At 53.1% G+C, this 21,873-nt stretch overlaps 1 protein-coding gene across 3 annotated transcripts in view; it reads left to right on the top strand.

Annotated features, from left to right (window-relative positions):
- The window catches only part of C18H16orf96 (chromosome 18 C16orf96 homolog), a 47,633-nt gene extending 26,203 nt beyond the window's left edge, over positions 1 to 21,430 (top strand). For 2 of the 3 annotated variants that reach the window (XM_002826095.5, XM_054533376.1), the window contains 9 exons: positions 5,326 to 5,400; positions 6,456 to 6,620; positions 9,838 to 9,956; positions 10,477 to 10,539; positions 11,398 to 11,490; positions 12,525 to 12,684; positions 12,877 to 12,976; positions 17,462 to 17,542; positions 18,277 to 19,236. In XM_002826095.5, coding sequence (XP_002826141.2) covers positions 5,326 to 5,400; positions 6,456 to 6,620; positions 9,838 to 9,956; positions 10,477 to 10,539; positions 11,398 to 11,490; positions 12,525 to 12,684; positions 12,877 to 12,976; positions 17,462 to 17,542; positions 18,277 to 18,494 — 1,074 coding nt within the window. In that variant the 3' untranslated portion in view covers positions 18,495 to 19,236. Of the gene's footprint in view, positions 1 to 5,325; positions 5,401 to 6,455; positions 6,621 to 9,837; positions 9,957 to 10,476; positions 10,540 to 11,397; positions 11,491 to 12,524; positions 12,685 to 12,876; positions 12,977 to 17,461; positions 17,543 to 18,276; positions 19,237 to 19,438 lie in introns of those variants that run through there. The other variant, XM_054533378.1, reaches the window with a different exon arrangement.
- Positions 21,431 to 21,873: the final 443 nt, after the last annotated feature.

The following is a 21,873-nucleotide window of genomic DNA, read 5'->3' on the forward strand; positions in this document are numbered from 1 at the left end:
AAACCTGTAATTAGGGAGGATTGCTTGAGGCCAGGAGTTCAAGACTTGGCCAACAGAAGAAAACTCTGTCTCTACAAAAAAAAATTATAAAATTAGCCAAGCGTGGTAGCACATGCCTGTAGTCCCAGCTACCTGGGAGGCTGAGGTGGGAGGATTGCTTCAGCGTGAGAGGTTGAGGCTGCAGTGAGCTATGGCTGCATCACTGACTCCAGCCTGGGTGACACAGAAAGACCATCTCAAAAAAAGAAAGCAAAGAAACAAGCAAAAAGCAAGAAACTCACCAACGGCCAGGAGTGGTGGCTCACACCTGTAATCCCAGCACTTTGGGAGGCTGAGGCAGGCGGATCACCTGAGGTCAGGAGTTCGAGACCAGCCTGGCCAACATGGTGAAACCCCGTCTCTACTAAAAATACAAAAATTAGCCGGGCATGGTGGCGGGCGCCTGTAATCCCAGCTACTCAGGTGGCTGAGGCAGGAGAATCACTTAAACCCGGGAGGCGGAGGTTGCAGTGAGCGAAGATTGCGCCATTGCACTCTAGCCTAGGCGACAAGAGCGAGACTCAGTCTCAAAAACTAACTAACTAACTAACTAACTAACTAACTAAATAAATAACAACCCACCAAGGTTGTTTCCATGAAGGCTTCCAAATCAGGGGGCTGTTGCTGGGATGCATTGGGGTGTATTGGGGGAAAAGGGACCAAGGAAACCCATGGCGTATGGCTGACCCGAAGGCTGGCACACTGTAATCAGGCTGAGACCCATTCGAGGCAACTTAGAATGGAAAATAACTCATTAAAGGGGAACCAATTCACAACCTATGAAGTGGGGGTGGACAGGAGGGTTGGCTGTCTCTGGAGATGCTGGGCCGAGTGTGGGTGGACTGCACGCAGGGGTACGTGCTCAGACCGTGCACCACTGGCCAGGAACCAGGTCTCCTGCCAACATTGCTCTTCAGAGAGTCCCAGGCCACCATGTCCTGGGGTCATCTTGGTGCCCTTTCTCCATGGAGCTGGAGCCAGTTCCATTCAGCATGTCCAACGTGCACCCAGCGCTACGCCAGACTCTGCATGGGGGTGAGCGGGGGCTGCAGTGTCTGCCTGCATGTCCATAGTTGTCACTTATTAGAAAGACTCTGAAGCTGATGAAGCCCTGCCACGTGTGCTGAAACAGAGCACATCCCTTGTCCCAGGACCCTTGTCCCAGCTTCCTGGCTCTTGTGCTATCAAGATTTCATTGCTGGCCAGGCGCCGTGGCTCACGCCTGTAATCCCAGCACTTTGGGAGGCTGAGGCAGGCGGAACACCTGAGGTCAGGAGTTCAAGACCAACCTGACCAACATGATGAAAACCCATCTCTACTAAAAACACAAAAAAATCAGCTGGACATGGTTGCGGGTGCCTGTAATCCCACCTACTCGGGAGGCTGAGGCAGGAGAATCGCTTGAACCCGGGAGGCGGAGGTTGCAGTGAGCCGAGATTGCGCCATTGCACTCCAGCCTGGGCAACAAGAGCGAAACTCCACCTTGGGAAAAATCTCAGCACTTTGGGAGGCCAAGGCAGGAGGATCCCTTGAGGCCAGGCCTTCAGGACCAGCCTGGACAATACGGCAAGGCCCCATTGCTAAAAAAAATAAAAATAAAAATATTAGCCAGATGTGGCGGCATACGCCTATAGTCCCAGCTACTAGGGAGGCTGAGGCAGGAGAATCACTTGAACCCAGGAGGTGGAGGTTGCAGTGAGCCGAGGTCATGCCACTGCACTCCAGCCTGGGTGACAGAGTGAGACTCTGTCTCAAAAACTAAAGTAAACTAAAATACAATCTTAGGATTTTGAACCACACAAATGGTTTGTATTACCAATAGTTAAAGAAGAAAAATAAAAAGTAATGTAGAACTAGTGTGGGAATAGGCAGATCAATAGGCCAAGAAGGCTGGGCATGGTGGCTCACACTTGTAATTCCAGCACTTTGGGAGGCCGACGTGGGCGGATTACTTGAGGTCAGAAGTTTGAGACCAGCCTGGCCAACATGGTGAAACTGTGTCTCTACTAAAAATACAAAAAAAAATTAGCCAGGCGTGGTGGCGCATGCCTGTAATCCTAGTTACTTGGGAGGCTGAGGCAGGAGAATTGCTTCAGCCCAGGAGGCAGAGGCTGCAGTGAGCCAAGATCGCACCACTGCACTCCAGCCTGGGCGAGAGAGCAACACTGTATCTCAAAAAAAAAAAGGCCAAGAAGACCAGATCTAAGATTTTAGCATATGACCACTACAGGAAGGATGAATTACTCCACAACTAGTGTTAGGAAAACCATTGCGAGGAATAACAGTAACTCTTAAGTCCGATAGCAATCCTCTAGATGACACAAGGCAGTAGCACGGTGACAAATGCAGGATGGGAGCAAGATCTCATGACTGTGTCTCTGTCTTGCTCTCCACCATGTGACTTACATGTAAGACTTAGGTTTCCCAGTGTCACTTGGGGTCTTGCTCTGTCACCTAGGCTGGAGCGTAGTGGCCTAATCACGGCTCAGTGCATCCTTGAACTCCCAGGCTCAAGTGATCCTCCCACCTCGGCCTCCTGAGTAGCTGGGACTACAGGCGTGTGCCACCTTGCCTGGCTAATTTTTTTTTTTTTTTTTATTTTTTGAGATAGAGTCTCGCTCTGTTGCCCAGGCTGGAGTGCAGTGGCGCAATCTTGGCTCACTGTAACTTCCGCCTCCCGGGTTCAAGCAATTCTTCTGCCTCAGCCTCCTGAGCAGTTGGGACTACAGGCGAGTGCCACCATGCCTAGATAATTTTTGTGTTTTTTTTTTTGTTTGTTTTTTGTTTTTGTTCGAGGTGGAGTTTCACTCTGTTGCCCAGGCTGGAGTGCAATGGCGCAATCTTGGCTCACTGCAACATCTGCCTCCCGGGTTCAAGCGATTCTCCGGCCTCAGCCTCCCGAGTAGCTGGGGTAACAGGCGTTTGCCACCACACTCGGCTAATTTTTTATTTTGAGTAGAGACAGGGTTTCACCACGTTGGCCAGGCTGGTCTCGAACTCCTGACCTCAGGTGATTTGCCTACCTTGGCCTCCCAAAGTTCTGGGATTACAGGCATGAGCCACCGTGCCCAGCCAATTTTTTTGTATTTTTAGTAGAGATGGGGTTTCACCATGTTGGCCAGACTGGTCTCGAACTCCTGACCTCAAGTGATCCACCCACCTCAGCCTCCCAAAGTGCTGGGATTACAGGCATTAGCCACTGTGCCCAGCCAAAATAATAAGATTATAAAACATGAATATAGCCTGGCATGGTGGCTTGCACCTGTTGTCCCAGCTACCGGGGAAGCGGAGGTGGGAGGATCACTGGAGTCTGGGAGGTGGAGGTTGCAGTGAGCCGAGCTCGCACCACTGCATTCCAACCTGGGTGACAGACTGAGACCCTGTCTCAAAAAATAAAAATAAAAAGCATAAATAAGGCCAGGTTTGATGGCTCTTGTAATCCCAGCACTTTGGGAGGCTGATGGGGGAGGATCCTTTGAGCCTAGGAGTTCCAGACCAGCCTGAGGCAACATAGTGAGACCCCTGTTTCTACAAAAAAAAAAAAAAAAAAAAAAAAAATCCAGGTGGGTGGTGTCACCTGCAGTCCCAGCTCCTCCGGAAGCTGAGGCAGGAGGCGTGCTTGAGCCTGGGACGCTGAGACTGCAGTGAGCTGTGATCAAGCCACTTCACTCTAGCCTGAGTGACACAGCAAGAGCCTACCTCAAAAAATTAAAATAAAAAAATTAAAATTAAAATAAAGAGGAGGAAACAGAGACTCCAGCAAAGAAACGAGCCCAAGCCTGCTGGGCTGGGAGGGGGCCTGGCGTGCCTGTGGTTCAGAGCCCAGGCTTTTGAACAGACGTGCCTAGGTTTGAATCCTGATTCTGCCACCTGCTGGTTGGATCAGTTCCCTGCGGTTGCTGCAGCAAATCACTCTCGGGGTTCTGGAGGCGGGAATTCTGAAATCAAGGTGTCATAGGCTGTGTTCCACCTGAAAGCTCAGAGGAGCCTCCTCGCCTCTCCCAGCTTCTGGTGGCTCAAGGTGTCCCTTGGCTTTGGAGCAACTTGGATGGAGGCCGGGGTCATTATTCTAAGTGAAGCAACTCAGGAGTGGAAAGCAAAGACTGCACGTTCTCACTTGTAAGTGAGCTAAGTCATGGGTGTGCAAAGACAGACCGAGCAGGATAATGGACACAGGAGACTCAGGATAATAGAGAGAGGGGGAAGGATAGAAAACTACATATTGGAGCCAGGCGCGGTGGCTCACACCTGTAATCCCAGCACTTTGGGAGGCTGAGGCAGGCGAATCATTTGAGGTCAGGAGTTTGAGACCAGCCTGGCCAACATGGTGAAACCCCATATCTACTAAAAATACAAAAATTAGTCAGGCGTGGTGTTGGGTGCCAGTGACCCCAGCTACTCGGGAGGCTGAGGCGGGAGAATCTCTTGAACTCGGGAGGTGGAGGTTGCAGTGAGCCGAGATCGTGCCACTGCACTCCAGCCTGGGCGACAGAGCAGATTCTGTTAAAAAAAAATAAACAAAACACACGTTAAAGATACCCATTCACTTCTGTTGACACGCCAGTGGCCACACTAAGCTATAAGGGAGGCTGTGAAATGGAGTCTTGATTCTGGGCAGCTGGGTTCCAGCTAAAAGTCCAGAGTTCTGTTGGTAAGTGTGAGAGGGACACCCGACAGGAAGAGAGAAGTAGAAGTCTGTTTGCAGCTTTGTAGGAACTATGGCCTGACCCTCTGGGGAAATGGAGGCTCTTCCAAGCCGACCAGCTGCTGCTCCTATTACAAGGGGGATCTAGTAATTGGAGAGAGGGTGGAATTCATGGGGGCAGTTGGTTCTTTGTGGAGTTGTGGGGATGGGACGTGAGGTTTTTCCCTAACACTTGGGCACAGTGTGTGTGGCTGTGATAAGTGCTCGGTTGATAGTAGAATGGAATTCCTGCTGGGACCCCAGGACAGATCAGAAGTAGTAAACATGCCTTAAACATCCAGGGAGCGAGATCGTCCACATTGGTTTGTGCTTTCCTTCCTTGGGTCTAACTCCCCGTGGAGGAAAGTTCCTATGATACCACCTCTGAGGGGACAGCTTGTCCCAAGTCGCACGTTCCTTCCCTTCTCATCTGGGCACCTGGAGCCCTTGAGCCTGAGTCTTCTAACGTCCATGCCCACCTGCCTGCTGTCCACACGGCCCGCTATCCCTCCCCAGCACATGGCAATGGTAGAGGTGGGAGGTTGGCATTTTATCCTCAAGGCTCTCCAGGATGGCAGACATGCCTGTGCTTCTGTTCTTAGACTCTCCAGGCTCAAATCAAAAGACTGGAAATGAACAAGGTGAATAAGAGCACGATGGAGGAGGAGCTGAGAGAGGTGAGTGAGCAGAGGTTCCTCTGCCTTCCCTGTTCCCCTACCCAGGGAACCAGCGCCATCCAGGCAAAGCCCGCCAGAGAGTCTTCCAGAATTTCCCTCCCCCTTTGTTCATATTGAAAACAGGAGTCGGCTGGGTGCAGTGGCTCATGCCTGTAATCCCAGCACTTTGGGAGGCCAAGGCGGGTGGATCACCTGAGGTCAGGAGTTCGAGACCAGCCTGGCCAACGTGATGAAACTGCGTCTCTAGTAAAAATACAAAAAGTAGCCAGGCGTGGTGTCAGGTAACTGTAATCTCAGCTACTTGGGAGGCTGAGGCAGGAGAATCGCTTGAACATGGGAGGCAGAGGTTGCAGTGAAGCAAGATCATGCCATTGCACTCCAGCCTGGGCAACAAGAGCAAAAACTCTGTCTCAAAAAAAAAAAAAAAAAAGAAAAGAAAAGAAAAGAAAAGAAAGGAAAACGGGAGTCACATCAACTCCCATTTTCAGCAATTGAGGATTATTAACACTCTACTTGAAAATCACACATCAGCTGTGCACAGGGTGGCTCATACCTGTAATCCCAGCACTTTGGGAGGCCGAGAAGATAGGATCACTTGAGGCCAAGAGTTTGGGAACAGCCTGGGAAACATAGCAAGATCACATCTCTACAAAAAAATTTAAAAATTAGCTGGGCATGATGGAGCATACCTGTAGTCCCAGCCACTCAGGAGGCTGAGGTGGAAGGATCCCTTGAGCCCAGGAGGGGGAGGCTGCAGTGAGCTATGATTGCGCCACTGCAATCCAGCCTGGGCAACCTTGAGCAAGATCCTGTCTCAAAAAAAAACACATAATATAATAATAAAATCATACATCAACTTCCCTGTTATAGGAAAACCTTGGCTTTGATCTCGAGATCATGTTTGAATTCATGTAGACCCCAGGGTTGCACTTAAGCCAAGGCTAAAAGTCCAGAGTCCCAAACTAGAAGCACCAGACCCAAGGGGTGTGATGTCTCCCAGCTTTGCCTTCCTCCATCCCAGCAGCCACACCTCCCTGAGCTCCCTGTCTCCCTAGAAAGCCGACAGGAGCGCCCTGGCAGGCAAGGCAAGCCGAGTTGACCTGGAGACTGTGGCCTTGGAGCTGAACGAGATGATTCAGGGCATGCTCTTTAAGGTCACGATCCATGAGGACAGCTGGAAGAAGGCTGTGGAGGAGCTCAGCAAGGACGTGAACACCAAGGTGAGTGCCGCCATGTTGATTTTCACTTTATTCCTAACAAATTAACTCAGAACTTAGCAACTGCAAACAACAAACGTTTTCAGTTTAGGAGGAGCAAGAATTTGGGAGTGACCCAGCAGCTTAGCTGGGTGGCTCAGGGTTTCCCATGAAATTGCAGTCAAGATGTCATCCAGGGCTGGTCTCATCTGAAGGCTCGAATGAGGCTGGATGAGCCAATTCAAAGAAGATTCCCTCACATGGCTGTTGGTAACACTCTTCAGTTCCTCATCCCATGGACTCTGCCTTTGGGCCACTTGAGTGTCTTCATGACATGGCAGCTGACATCTCCCAGAGCAAATGATCCAAGAGGGGAAGGAAGAAGCAGCAATGTCTTTTTTTTTTTTTTTTCATACAGGGCCTCACTCTGGGCACCTGCCCCATACATAGTCAATAAATGAATTGATCCCCATTTCACAGAGGAGAACACTGAGCCTCAGAGAGGTTATTATACTTCCCTCAGGAAACGCTGCTTCTCATGGTGGAGCTTGAGACTCAAACCCAGAGCTGCCTGATTCTAAACCTAATTTAACCTCTTTGGGCCAGTCCAGCCACCTCAGTTGCAAGAACCATGTAGCACTGTCGTTGGACCAACTGTTCCAGTCTACTATGAAGAAGGGGTATGACTCCTCTAGACATTTCCCTGGGGTCTGATACATCACTGGCAGTAGTAAATGATGAATGAATAAATGAATGAGTGTCATGGTCCCTCAGAGACTCTCCTCCTCCATCCCACATCCCTGCGCTTACCCAGCCAGGAGAGTGGCATAGTTAGCCTCCAGGGCAGTCGCCAACCATACCTCTTGGTATTCACACGGTTGTGTAGCCCCCTCCCACATTGAATGGGACCAGCTTGTGTGACCAACAGGATATTAGAGAGATGATGGAGGGTGACCACCTTCCATCATAAAAGACATTGCAGCCAGGTGTGGTGGCTCACGCCTGTAATCCCAGTACTTTGGGAGGCCAAAGTAGGCAGATCGCTTGAGCCCAGGAGTTCAAGACCAGCCTGGGCAACATGGTGAAACTCTGTCCTAAAAAAAAAAAAAAAAAAAAAATCCGGGTGTGGTGGCACATACCTGCAGTTCCAACTACTCAGGAGGCTGAGGTGAGAGAATACCTGAGCCTGGGAGGTTGAGACTGCAGCGAATCAAAATCGTGCCACTGCACTCCAGCCTGGGCAGCAGGAGCACCCTGGCAGGCACTTAGAGTGAGACACTATCTCAAAAAAAAAAAAAAAAAAAAAGGCTCAGAACAACCAAAAGCAACACATGAAGAGATTTTATTTGTTTCCTGGTTTAATTGAACCAGGTCTACAAATGGGCTGGAGATGACATCCAACTCAGGAATTGTTGCTAATTGTATTAAACATGGTAAGAGTGTTGTGGTTATATAATAAAATGTTATCACGCTCAAATATTTATTAGTGAAATGTCACCATTTCTGTAACTTAAAAAAAATACTCCATCGGCTAGGTGTGGTGGCTCACACCTGTAATCCCAGCACTTTGGGAGGCTGAGGCAGGCAGATCACGAGGTCAGAAGATTGAGACCATCCTGACCAACATGGTGAAACCCTGTCTCCACTAAAAAATACAACAAAAATTAGCCAGGTGTGGTGGCGGGCGCCTGTAGTCCCAGCTACTCAGGAGGCTGAGGCAGGAGAATGGCGTGAACCCAGGAGGCAGAGCTTGTAGTGAGCCGAGATCGCGCCACTGCACTCCAGCCTGGGCAACAGAGCGAGACTCCGTCTCAAAAAAAAATACTCCCTCAGGTGGCACAGTGGCTGATACCTGTAATCCCAGCACTTTGGGAGGTTGAGATGGGAAGATCACTTGGGCCCAGGGGTTTGAGACCAGTCCTAGCAACACAGCGAGACTCCATCTCCACTTAAAAAATATATTTTTGACCAGGTGTGGTGGCTCACACCTGTATTCCTAGCACTTTGAGAGGCAGAGGTGAGTGGATCACTTGAGATCAGGAGTTTGAGACCAGGCTGACCAACATGGTGAAACACTGTCTCTACTAAGAATACAAAACTAGCTGGATGTTGTAGTGGGGGCCTTTAATCCCAGCTACTCGGGAGACTGAGGCAAGGAGAATCGCTTGAACCCAGGAGGTGGAGGTTGCAGTGAGCCGAGATCACACCGTTGCACTCCAGCCTGGGCAACAGAAGTGAAACTCCGTCTCAAAAATAAATAAATAAAATAAAACAAAAGTAAATAAATAAGACCGGGTGTGGTGGCAATTAGGCTGGGCGTGGTGGCTCACGTCTGTAATCCCAGCACTTTGGGAGGCTGAGGTGGGCGGATCACCTGAGGTCAGGAGTTCGAGACCAGCCTGGCTAACATGGTGAAACCCCATTTCTACTAAAAGTAAAAAAAAAAAAAAAAATTAGTCGGGTGTGGGGGCACGCACCTGTAATCCCAGTTACTTGGGAGGCTGAGGCAGAATTGCTTGAACCCGGGAGGTGGGAGTTGCAGTGAGCTGAGATTGCATCATTGTACTCCAGCCTGGGCAACAAGAGCGAAACTCCCTCTCAAAAAAAAAAAAAAAAAAAGCCAGCCGTGGTGACACGCACCTGTAGTCCCAGCTACTTGGGAGGCTGAGGTAGAAGAATTGCTTGAACCCGGGAAGCAGAGGTTGCAGTGAGCAGAGATCGCACCATTGCACTCCAGCCTGGGCAACAGAGTGAGACTCTGTCTGAAAAATAAATAAATAAAATTAAAAATAAATAAATACAATTGATTATGATGGTCACACAACTCTGTAAATATACTATACGCCATAAAGCTGCCCACTTTACATACAGACCCTCAATAAACATGTGTTGAGTGTGTGAATGTCAGGTGCAGTGGGACCATTGCGAGAAAGGTTTCACAGACCACCCAGCCTGCAGTTGAGCTTGGTTTGATTTGGTCTTTTGGAGACAGTAGCTGATGGTGTTTTTTGCTTCGGCTGCTAGGAAACTCACCTTGCAGCTCCCCTCTACCAATAGCATCTAGTAGGGGTTGAGCCTCATCGAAGCTGTGTCATTTTCCCTTTCCCAGACGCCCTCACTATTTTAGTTGAATTTTGTTACACCCTGTAACTTCCCAGGTTGCTGCAACCCCTCTTCTGGAAGGAGGCAGGGTGTGAATTCATTGACTATTCTTTCTCGTCTTCCCCTTGGCTGTTGGCAGCTAGTCCACAGTGATCTGGATCCCTTGAAGAAAGAAATGGAAGAGGTCTGGAAAATCGTCCGGAAGCTGTTGATTGAGGGCTTAAGATTGGATCCTGACAGTGCTGCCGGCTTTAGGAGGTGAGTGCCTGCCCGAGCCCCTCCTGGTAGGGGTCCTGCTGCCCAGGCTGTGGGGAACACACCCTGGAAGCTCCGGGAGGAAAGATTCCAGACCTGTGGATGAGGGGACGGGGGCTTGGCTGCGGCTGACAGCACTGAGGAAGAGGGAAGCTCTGGCCTGAGCTGGCAGAGGTGATCCAGCCCTATTCCGGCCAATGGGGAAACCAAGGCTCAGAGAGGGAAGGGGACCTGGGCAGATCCAGGACCCCTGACCCCCACCCAGACAGTGCCCCAGGCAGAGGGACCCAATATTTATGGGCTCCTGTCCTCAGACCACCCCTCACACAGCTTTAAAGACCATCCCTTGAGTTTAGGGCGGCAGAGAAACCACAAGAGTGGTTGGAGACTGCAGGGCCTGTGGGGCTGAGCTGGGCCGGGCACTGGCAGGAGAGATGCAGCCCTGGGGCCCTGGCTGGCTGCAGCCTCCCACACACGGCCTGGGCCCGGCAGGGGCAGCGGCTGATGACCATGTGCCTTTCAGGAAGCTGTTCGAGCGCGTGAAGTGCATCTCCTGTGACCGGCCCGTGGAGATTATGACTGGCCCGTGAGTACCACCGCCCAGGGTGCCCCGGCCCTAAGGGCTTGTGGGGCCCATGGAGGTCATCTCCATGCACCTCCACGTGAACCGTTCCATGCATGCTGTGTGTCTACACATTCATATACAGCGTTCTACAGCCATCAAGTCCGTACACGTCCTCATGCAGCATTCTCTATGCACCAGGTATCTGCACATCCACATCCACTGTCTGTACCATCAAGTCCATACACATCCGTGTACAGTATTCTCTATGTGCCATGTGTATCCACACTCATATACAGGGTTCCCCAGCCTTCAAGATACACATGTCCACACACACTGTTCCACAGCCATCAAAAATATACAAATATGCGGCCCTGTATGATGGCGCCTGCCTATAGTCCCAGCTACTCAGGAGGCTGAGATGGGAGGATGGCTTGAGCCCAGGAGTTCGAGGCTGTAGTGAGCTAGGATTGTGCCACTGCTCTCCAGCCTGGGTGACAGTGAGACCTCATATCAAAAAAAAAAGACCATGTTGGCAAGGCTGGTCTCAAACTCCTGACCTCAAGTGATCCGCCCACCTCAGCCTCCCAAAGTGCTGGAATCATAGGTGTATGCCACCGCGCCCAGCCTGGTTTTTACTTTTGGAAATAGAACAATTGTTTTTTGTGTCTTACTGTGATGATCAGAGTTCCTGAGATGCCTCTCGTGGGGGGGGGGCCCTTCTACTTCTATGCTGTGGATGCTTCTGGCATTCGAGGGTGGTGACCTGAGTCTGTACCTCCTTCCTCCTGCTGGGAAGGCTTCCTGGAGGGGTGGGAGCCGAGCCCTCTGCTGGCCTAGCACGCCTCCCACAGCCCCTGCTGCGCCCTTGTCCTCCAACAGACAGCTGATCACCATCCGCAAAGCCCACCTGCTGTCCCGGCTGCGGCCAGCCAGCGCCAACAGCTACGAGTACTTGCAGCGGCAACAGATGAGGTGAGCAGGGTGGGCGCCCCGCATGGAGGCCGCCCTACGTGGAGGCCGCTCTGGAGCCTGGGAACCCTGTTCCTGCAGAGACACATCCTCCAGGCCTAGGGACCTAAGATTGTCCTGGACATGGCCAGCCCTTCGCAAGACAGGCACTCCGAGAGGTGGCTGGTGCGGCAGACAGGCCCACGAGATGATGGCGGAGGGAGGAACTGACATATTTACTGCACATCTATTGTGGGCCAAGAACTGTTAGACGGTTTCTTATTTAAATCTCACAAGCCCCTGTGAGCTAGGGTTCCTATGCCCGTGTCCCTTTTTCTTGGCGGAGGGAATGGGTGATGATGGGGGACCCTCAGGGAGCCGCTGCTGTGCCCGGCAGGCACTGTGCCAACCGCTGGGGCTCACCTGGCCTTGTTGAGTCGTCACAGCTGCCCTCTAAGATGTATCCTGGTACCATCCCATGTCACAGTTGAAGAAACTGAGGCTCAGAGAACTGCAATGACCTGTCCAAGGTCACTGCTAGCAAGTCCAGGGCTGATGTCCAAACCCTCAGGTTTCCACCGCATCCAGCTGGCTCCCTGGGTCCCAGCCCCACCCCTCAACCTCCTGACATCCCACAGCTCTATGGATCTCCCCAGCCTCCAACCCTGCTGTGGGGACGTCTGGCCAGGTGGGGGAAGAACTGGTGAATAGTCACCACAGCCATGGGAAGGAAAGGGACGTGGGGGCCTGTGCTGACTCTGCCACCCTCCCTCCCTGGCTTCTTGAGATCAAGAGATTAGAAGGACACGCTCTTCAGGCCAGGGGTCCAAAGGGAAATGGCTGGATCTGGGGAAATGCAGGTCTCCATTTGATTCCTCTGCCCCACTGTGTGTGTCTGTATCCATCCACCAGGCCCCAGGCCTGCCTGGCTGTGCCAGCTAAACACAAGCTGAAAGAAATGCTGGTCTTCCCTTGACACTGGCCAGGCCCTTGGGGCCTGTCCTGGGCTCTGGGGTGCAGGGTCTCCAGGTCGCTGCTGACCCACTGCCCTGCCGCAGGGAACAGCAGCGGCTGCAGATCCAGGACCTCGGTATCCAGGAGGATTGTCAGCAGGACTGGGGTGATGGCCCCCAAAATGCCACCGGCCTCAAGTGCAAGTCCTGCAACCTGTCGACTCTCTATCCCTACGGGGATCCCCATGTGATCGACTATGACAGCGTGAGTCTGGCCGGGGCCTCCTTCTCAGAGGGTGGATGTCAGTGCACTCCAGCCCCAGGTGTGGGACCGGGCTCCGAGCAGTGGCGACCCCAGCAGAGGCTGCACTCTGTCTCCTGGGCTTCTGCGTGTGCCAAAGTTCAGGGGCAGATCGGGTCGGGGGCTCCGTAACCCGGGACCTGGGCCATCCAACAGGCCGAGGTGGACATCCTGGGCGTGGATGGGATCCTGTACAAAGGCCGCATGAACAGCCAGAGCGGGGCTCAGCCGTCGGCCATCGCAAAGGATCTGGCAGGTGAGGGGCGTAGGGCTCCCTGGGGCACCCTTGCCTGGGGCCCTGGTTCTGCTGGGCAGGGCGAGAGGGTGCAGGTGGGGCCCAGAGCCAGCACTATCCCTGACCGGGGAGTCCTCACACAGTCAGTCACAAAAATTGGGTCACAGCAGGCCCCCAGGAGACTCGGTGTTTGCAATGGGGGAGGGAGACTGCGGGAGCGAGGATCTGCTGTTCCTGAGATCAACAGCTGACCAGAGAGAGGGCTGTGGCCACAGGACCATGACCTGTGACGAAGGACAATGGGCTAGGAAAGGTGCTGGGCTGGTGCCAAGGGACGCCAGTCCACGGAGGAGGGACTGGACAGTTGCCCTGAAGCCCTTGAAGAGGGACTAGGACTTAGCTGGATGAAGGGGTCGGGTGAGAGGAGAGTGGCCGTGTGGCATGAACGGTGGGTGCAAAGGCCCTGTGGTGGGTGGAAGCCAGTCGCAGGCAGGAGCTCAGGATGCCGAGTCTCCCTGAATGTCAGAGACTGGGGTGGGGCAGTGGGGTGACAAGGAGGAGACTTGGGCCAGACCCCAGAGGCTGTGTGTTAATATCACAGGCAAGGGTTGGGCCAGCGGGAGACCCAGACTTGTGCACATCTGGAATCAGCCGATGTGGTTGCTGCAGTGCTGAGGCCCGGCTCTGGCCGGCTCCTGCTGGGACCCCAAGACTCTGGAGTCCATCACTGGGTTCGAAGGACAAAAACAGGAGCCTTCTCTGCACACCCCTTGAAGGCTCTTCCCCCTTGGGGATGAGGAGTTCTAAATTTTGCCCCTGGGTGGGAGCCACACGCCGCCCCATAAGGAGCAATCCCAGAGCCACAAGATGGCCGGGGCCTGAACTCCACCCGCAGAAATTCTGTTTTTTTTTTTGTTGTTGTTGTTGTTTGTTTGTTTTTGAGGCGAAGTCTTGCTCTGTCGCCCAGACTGGAGTGCAGTGGTGCGATCTCGGTTCACTGCAACCTCCACCTCCCGGGTTCAAGTGATTCTCCTGCCTCAGCCTCCCGAGTAGCTGGGATTACAGGCACGCACCACCACGCCCGGCTAAATTTTTGTATTTTTAGTAGAGACGAGGTTTCACCATGTTTGGCCTCAAGTGATCCACCTGCCTCAGCCTCCCAAAGTGCAAGGATTACAGGCATGAGCCTCTGCGCCTGGCCCACCGGCAGAAATTCTTTCTTGCCAACGCTGTACCTCCATTGACTCAAAGACCAGACGTGGAAGAAGGGAAGGGGGACTGTTTCATCAATGTGCTGGGCAGAGGAGGCACCCTGCATTCGTCTCCTGGGGCTGCCAAGACAAATTACCACAAGCAGGGTGGCTTAAAACAGCTGAAATTCCTTCATTCCCTGGTCCATGTAGTATCCCCTCCCATTGGCCGGGCACGGTGGCTCATGCCTGTAATCCCAGCACTTTGGGAGACCGAGGCGGGCGGATCACAAGGTCAGGAGTTCAAGACCAGCCTGAACAACATGGTGAAACCTCGTCTGTACTGAAAATACAAAAATTAGCTGGCCATGGTGGCACATGCCATTAATCCCAGCTACTCAGGAGGCTGGGGCGGGAGAATCACTTGTACCCAGAAGGCGGAGGTTGCAGTGAATCAAGATCACCCCACTGCACTCTAGCGTGGACAACAGAGCGAGACTTCGTCTCAAAAAAAAAAAAAAAAAAAAACAGCTGAAGTTCCAGCCTGGGCAACAACAAATTAGCTGGGCGTGGTGGCGTACACCTGTAGTCCCAGCTTCTCAGGAGGCTGAGGCAGGAGGATCGCTTGAGCCCGGGAATTTGAGGCTGCAGTGAGCCATGATCTCACCACTGCACTCCAGCCTGGGTGACAGCGCCAGACCCTGTCTCAAAAACAAACAAACAAACAAAAACAGAACAGAACAAAACCAAACAAAAACAACAACAAAAACAAAATACAGCCAGAGTTGATCCTCCCTCTGTCCTGGAGGCTGGAAATCCTAAATCAAGGAGTCAGCAGGGCTGCACTCCCTCCAAAGGCTTGGGGAGGGTCCCTCCCTGCCTCTTCAGCTTCTGGGGCCGATGGCACTCCCTGGCACTCCTCTGTCCCCATGTGAGCTTCTCTTCTTTGTGTCCCCTCCTCTGTCCCCCATAAGGACATTTGTCTTTGGATTTGTGCCCGACCTAACCCAGGATGATCTCATCTCAAGATCCTTAACCTAATTATACCTGCAAAGACCCTTTCCCCAAATAAGGTCACATTCACAGCTTCTAGGAGATGTATCTTTTTGGGGAGCACCATTCAACACACCCTGTTTCCAGGCGGACCAGACACCGTCTCAAACCCTGCATTCTCCCGGGTGGGATGTGGCTTCTCCTTGAGAGGACTGGCCGTTCCAACCCCTGCCCCCTGCCTGGTATCTGCTGGGAGGGCTCAGGCTGGGTGTCAGGGATCACCAGGCAGGATCACAACAGTGGCTAATATTTAATATTTAATGAACCCCAACTTCATGCCAGGCCCTGCCCCACCTCCTTCACCCTCCAACAACCTGCCAAGGAGTTTCACAAATGACCAGCTGAGTGAGGGCTGCTTGCCGGGGGGCCAGGGCAGATGGAGTCCACATCTGATGCACCCAGTCCTGTCCCCACTCATTCACTGGCCTCCCCAAGGGCTGTCATCTAGAGGGAGGGGCTTTCCCCCTTGGCTCATTCATTCCCAAGACCCGCACAGCAAGCCACGACTTGAATCATGATGGTGTCAACTGCTTTATCTTTTTTTTTTTGAGACGGAGTTTCGCTCGTTGCCAAGGCTGGAGTGCAGTGGGGCGATCTCAGCTCACTGCCATCTCAACCTCCTGGGCTCAAGAAATCCTCCCTCTTCAGAAGCCTCCCAAGTGACTGGAACTACAGGCGTGCGCCACCACGCCTGGATAATTTTTGTGTTTTTAGTAGAGATGGGGTTTTGCCATGTTGGCCAGGCTGGTCTCGAACTTCTGGCCTCAAGTGACCCACCCGTCTTGGCCTCCCAAAGTGCTGGGATTACTGGTGTGAGCCACTGCGCCCAGCCTCATGTAACTTATTGACTACTGTATATTACATTGAAATTGTGACGGATTTATAGCATCTTAAAGCTGAAAAGTGGTAAGTCAAACCATCATAAATCAGGGACCTTCTGTATTAGAAATCAGTTGGAAACCTGTCTGTGGCCAGATCTTGATCAGTTTGCTGTTGTCACTCATTTATTTCCCCAAAAGAACTTTCTAACTCAAAACAGACTCAAAGCCAGGTACAGTGGCTCACACCTGTAATCCCAGCACTTTGGGAAGCTGAAGCCTGAGGATTACTTGAGCCCAGAAGTTCTAGACCAACCTTGGCAACATGGTGAAACCCCGCCTTTACAAAAAATACAAAAATTAGCGGGGCATAGTGAGGCACCCTGTAGTCCCAGCTACTTGCGGGGCTGAGGCGGGAGGATCACTTGAGCCCGGGAGGTTCCAGCTGCAGTGAGCCATGAGTGCGCCACTGCGCTGCAGCCTGGGCAAAAGAATGAGACTTGGTCTCAAACAAAAAAGAAAGAAAAAAGAAAAGAAATGTCCAGAATAGGAAAATCTATAGACAGAAGGAAAATTGGTGATTTCCAGGGGCTGGAGTTTGGGGCGGGGAAAGGGAGAGTGACTGCTTAATGGGGACAGGGCCCCTTTTGGGGTAATGGGAAAGTTTCAGAACAAGGTGGTGGCGGTGGTGTGCAACACTGTGTGTGTCCTAAATGCCTCTGAATCGTGCACTTTAAACTGGTTAATTTTATGTTATGTGGATTTTACTTCAAATAATGAAAAAAAAAAACAAAGCTGAAGGACAGGAAGATGGGGGCATTTAGGTGCTCTGGCCCGCAGTGGGACAGCTAAACCATAAATAGCCCTGCCAGCATTTCACCTGTGGCTTACTGTGATGAAATCACGTCGCACTCCTCTCTGGCCTAGAGTTACTTTCAAAGAGGCTTCTTTTCTGTCTTAGCCTTGAGACACTATCCACTCAAGAAGGCAAGGAAGGCTGGGCGCAATGGTTCACGCCTGTAATTTCACCACTTTGGGAGGTCAAAGTGAGAGGATAGCTTGAGCCCAGGAGTTCAAGACTAGCCTGAGCAACATAGCGAGACCTCCTCCCTAAGAAACATTTAAAAAATTAACCGGGACTGGTGGGGAACACCTGTACTCCCAGCTACTCGGGAGGCTGAGGTAGGAGGATTGCTTGAGCCCAGGGAGTTCAAGGCTGCGTGTGCTCCAGCCTGGACGACAGAGCGGAGACCCTGCCTCAAGAAAAAAAAAAAAAGAAGGCAAGGAGGGAGGAACATTGATTATCCCATAAAGGAATGGACCAGGGAGCCTGGGAAATGGGGTTGGTCCCACCAGAGGGAGAAGCCTGGCCGGTGCTGGGATCAGCCTGACACAGGCCCAGGGGTGGATGCCACCCACACCTTTCTCTCTTCTTTTCTGCTAAGCTGTGAAGGCTCCGTGTCCCCCGTCACAAAGTCTGTATGACCGTGTGCACTCCAGTGCCCTATTTGGCGCCATCTGCCCCCGTGAGTACCTGGTTCCCAGCCCCGGCCCAGCTGTGATTCTGGAAGGGTCTCCAGTCCCTCCTCGTCTCATCCCATCCCCCACACCCCGCCTCGGCTCTCCTGTCCACGTCCTCCACCTCCTGCCTGCTTTGCATGCCCATGGCACTTCAGAGATGATTCCTGGCCCCGGTGCCATCCCCAGTGCCCAGGCCAGGCATCTGTCCCCAGTGTCCACCCAGCTGCAGGGGTGGGGACAAGGGAACTGAGGTTGGAAGGAACTGAGCTCCTCTGGTTCGAATCACCATGTAGCAGGCATCTGAGGGTACTTTACAGTTTACAAGGCAGTTTCTCCCTTATCTCATCAGAACCTCATCCCAACTCCTGTGAGGTAGGCACTGTTTGCCCATTTCACAGAGGAGGGAGCGGAGGCTGGGTCACCTTGAGCTGTGGCCCAAGATCACAGAGCTAGTGAGCTGGGAGCTGAGCCCAGATCCGTGGACTCCAAGCTCCATGTTCTCTCCCGGGGGCTCTGCTCCATTTAAGCAAACATTCCTGGTGTCATTTATCTTGGGTCACCCACCCAGGACATTTAGGGTGCCCAGGGCCCAGGCGAGGTATGGCGCCCAGCCGGCCATGGCCTGTACAGCGCTACTAGTCCTGGGCTTCTCTTCTCTTTAGTGGGGTTGGCCCCATCAGGCTAGTGTCTCCCAGGAAGGTTCTTGGCACACATCTGGGGTTTCTCCTGCCCCTCCCAGCCCCGTGCCCCCGCTCCAGTGCCTGCTCAGCTGCCTCGGGCCCTCACCCGACGATGCCAGCTCAACCACCTTCCCTGCCACCTCTGCCGCTGCTGCCACCGCTGATTCCACCCCTAAGGGACCCCCAGCAGGCCCCAGGGTCCACGAGGCTCTCAAGAGCTCCATACATTGAGTCCCGAGTCGGCAGGAAGCCCCCCGAGGAGCCCGCCAACCCGTGAGCCCCACCCCACTGCGTCCCCCATCGCCAAGTCCCCTCCACGTCTGAGACTGGGGCCCATGCGCCCCCCCACCCCCACCAAGTCCCCTCCTCGTCCGAGGCTGAGGCCCATGCGCCCCCCAACCCCTGCCAAGTCCCCTCCACATCCGAGGCTGAGACCCATATGCCCCTCCCCACCCCCACCAAGTCCCGTCCCCGGCTGAGACCCAGGGCCCTGAGCCTGGCCCAGAAAGGGTGCTGGGGCCCTGGATAGAGGGGAGGGGTCTGTGTAGGGGACCCCCATGCTGACCCAGTGGCTGTTTTATCCTGTGCATGTAAATACTAACCGCACAGTGCACATTCTCATTCTACATTGCCATATAAACACAGCTTTCTAGAGTGAATTTTCCAACAAGCCAATTTAATTCCTTGATCTATTTTCAATACAACACCAAGTGGTTTTAAAAACACTTTTCCAGCCGGGCGTGGTGGCTCACGCCTGTAATCCCAGCACTTTGGGAGACCTCACCTGAGGTCAGGAGTTTGAGACCAGCCTGGCCAGTATGATGAAACCCCGTCTCTACTAAAAATAGAAAAAATTAGCTGGGCATGGTGGCACGCGCCTGTAATCCCAGCTACTCAGGAGGCTGAGGCAGGAGAATCGCTTGAACCCAGGAAGCAGAGGTTGCAGTGAGCCAAGATCAAGCCACTGCACTCCAGCCTGGGGGACAAGAGCGAAACTCCATCTCAAACAAAAAAAAAGAAGACAGATGAATTGGTCATGTGGGGAGGGAGGGAGGGGCGTGGGGCTCTGTGAATGGGGTAGGCAGGAAGGGAAAGGAAGGTCCCACCTTGAGGTGCTGCTGGAATAGAAGAGATGCTGTGTGGTGACTACCTCACACTGCCAGGCCCAGCCCAGTCCACCCCTGCGAGTGAAAGGTCATTCAACCTGTTCTCCCTTTCAAGGACCCTGAACTCATTAACACTAAGGGATAAACAACGGACGCCAGCACGTGTGTTGGAAAAGGGCACTGTGAGTACCCGAAGGTGGACCGCCCAGGGTGGAAGTTCAGGCACCAGACGGAAGTGCTTGGCATGCAGCGACTTCTTAGGGATGCGGGAATCAACACATGCTCCCTCCAACCCCCAACACCCACTGTCCTGGCTGGCTTGACTTCTGACTCTCCATGGATGTGCGAGCTCTAGGCAGAGACCTTCCACACACACAACCGGCAAAGAAGGGTTTCTCTCCTCTGCCTCCCTCGCCTTGCTCGTGGCTGCACTGGGATGAGGGCAAAACGACTCCATCAAGATCGTGGCTTTGCAATTCCCCAGGAGATGAGAGATGACCCCGGGAAGCAGAGCAGAATTTGGCCAGCAGGCTCCCCGGTGCCTAGTGCTGTGCCACTGACAAGTCCTTGGTCATCCTGGAAGGGGCCCCCAATTCCTGCCCTCCCCAGAAGGACTCGGCAGCCCCTCACCTCCAAAACAGCCGTGTTCTTTTAAGGCTCTGTTGAAATACATCCGTTGCCCAAATATGAGCAGTGCTCAAAAACCCAGAGAACTTTCCAAACGCAGGAATTAGAAGTAGCCTTGTGTCAAAAGATCTCCATTCTGGCCAACCTAGGAGGTCTTCCCTATTCAGGGAGGAAGACCGGAGTCAAAGGACTCATCTGTCCTGTGCCAGGGACTGCTGTGAAAGCCCCTCAGAGACCTCCAGGGCCACAACAGCCCCACCCAGCCCCGCAGCCAGCCTCGGAGACAGCCTGGTTCCCTGTGGCTGGCCACAGGGTGTTCTCAGAGAACCCTGGCTGGACCGCTGCAAAGACCCTGGGGACACTCAGCAGCCCCTGGTGAGTCCCCCTCGACCAAGAGCATCTCCCAGAACAAGCCGTCTGTTTTCACAGCCCTTTCCAGGGGGAGCCCTGCACACCGCCGTTCATCCCACCCCACTGGACAGGGCATTTACTTCTGAAGTTCCCCGTGGTGAAAAGACAGACCCCCTTCAGGGATTCCAGCTGATTCCCAAGCAGGAGTTGGACTCGTGCATGGCTATGGTGGCATGGAGCAGGCTGGCAGGGGCAGGCCAGGCTGTGTCCCCAGTGCCATGGTCAGTTTCAGCCAGTTATGGCCTTAAGGGAATTTGCACCAAATCTTCCAGTTTCCAAGATAAGTCGGAAGTGAGGCTTTTCCCATAAACCCTCCTGATTTATTTATTTTTTTCTTGAGACGGAGTTTCACTCTTGTTGCCCAGGCTGGAGTGTAATGGTGCCATCTCGGCTCACTGCAACCTCCGCCTCCTGGGTTAAAGTGATTCTCCTGCCTCAGCCTCCCAAGTAGCTGGGATTACAGGCATGCACCACCACATCCAGCTAAGTTTTTGTATTTAGTAGAGATGGAGTTTCACCATGTTGGTAGGGCTGCTCTTGATCCCCTGACCTCAGGTGATCCACCCGCCTCGGCCTCCCAAAGGGCTGGGATTACAGGCGTGAGCCACCGCGTCCGGCCTCCCGTTGGTTTTGCTTTCGATTTTCCAGGCTTAGAGAAGTCATGGGAGGCTCCAGGTTCTTTGTGTCACATTCAAGGTCTGGGGCATGTGGCGATTTCGTAGGCCCACCTCTGGCTCCCCTAGAGTTAGTCCTAGCCCACGTGCGCAGCCCCCTTTTTTTTAAGATGCCCCTGCGACCAGGGGCTCCAAGCACACCTGGTAGGGCCTCTGCATCTGCCGGAAAACACCTGCACTGCCAGCCCTGGCACCAGCCCGGCCCTCCCCAAGACTCCCAGACTGCTCCCGCTGGGAGTGGTTCCCACCTGGCCTGGGGCACTTATTAAAAATCAGATCTGGGGCTGGGCGAGGTGGCTCACGCCTGTAATCCCAGCACTTTCGCAGGCCAAGCCAAGAGGATCATTTGAGGCCAGGAGTTCAAGAGCAGCCTGGGCAACATAGCAAGACCCCATCTCTACAAAAAAAATTTAAAAAAAATTAGCCAGGTGTGGTGGCGTACGCCTGTAGTCCCAGCTACTTGGGAGCCTGAGGTGGGAGGATCACCTGCTCCCAAGATTTCAAGGCTGTAGTGAGCTATGATTGCGTCACTGCACTCTAGTCTGGGGAACAGAGCAAGACCCTATCCCTAAAAAACAAATCAGATTCCGTGACCCCTCCAGAACCACTGCCTCAAGGGAGAGGCCGGGAACGTGGGTGTTCAACAAGCACCCAGGGGACCCTTGTGCTCTGGAAGTCTGGGGATCGAGTCTGCAGGCTCCCACTCACCACGTGGCGGGCATGACTAGATGGCATGTGAAAACAGATGTGAAAACAGTCTAGAAGCTATTTTCATTTTTTTCTGGTTTTTTTTTTTTTGAGATGGAGTTTTGCTCTGTCTCCAGGCTGGAGTGCAGTG

The sequence above is a fragment of the Pongo abelii genome, chromosome 18 (assembly GCF_028885655.2).
Source record: "Pongo abelii isolate AG06213 chromosome 18, NHGRI_mPonAbe1-v2.0_pri, whole genome shotgun sequence".
NCBI lineage: Eukaryota > Metazoa > Chordata > Mammalia > Primates > Hominidae > Pongo > Pongo abelii.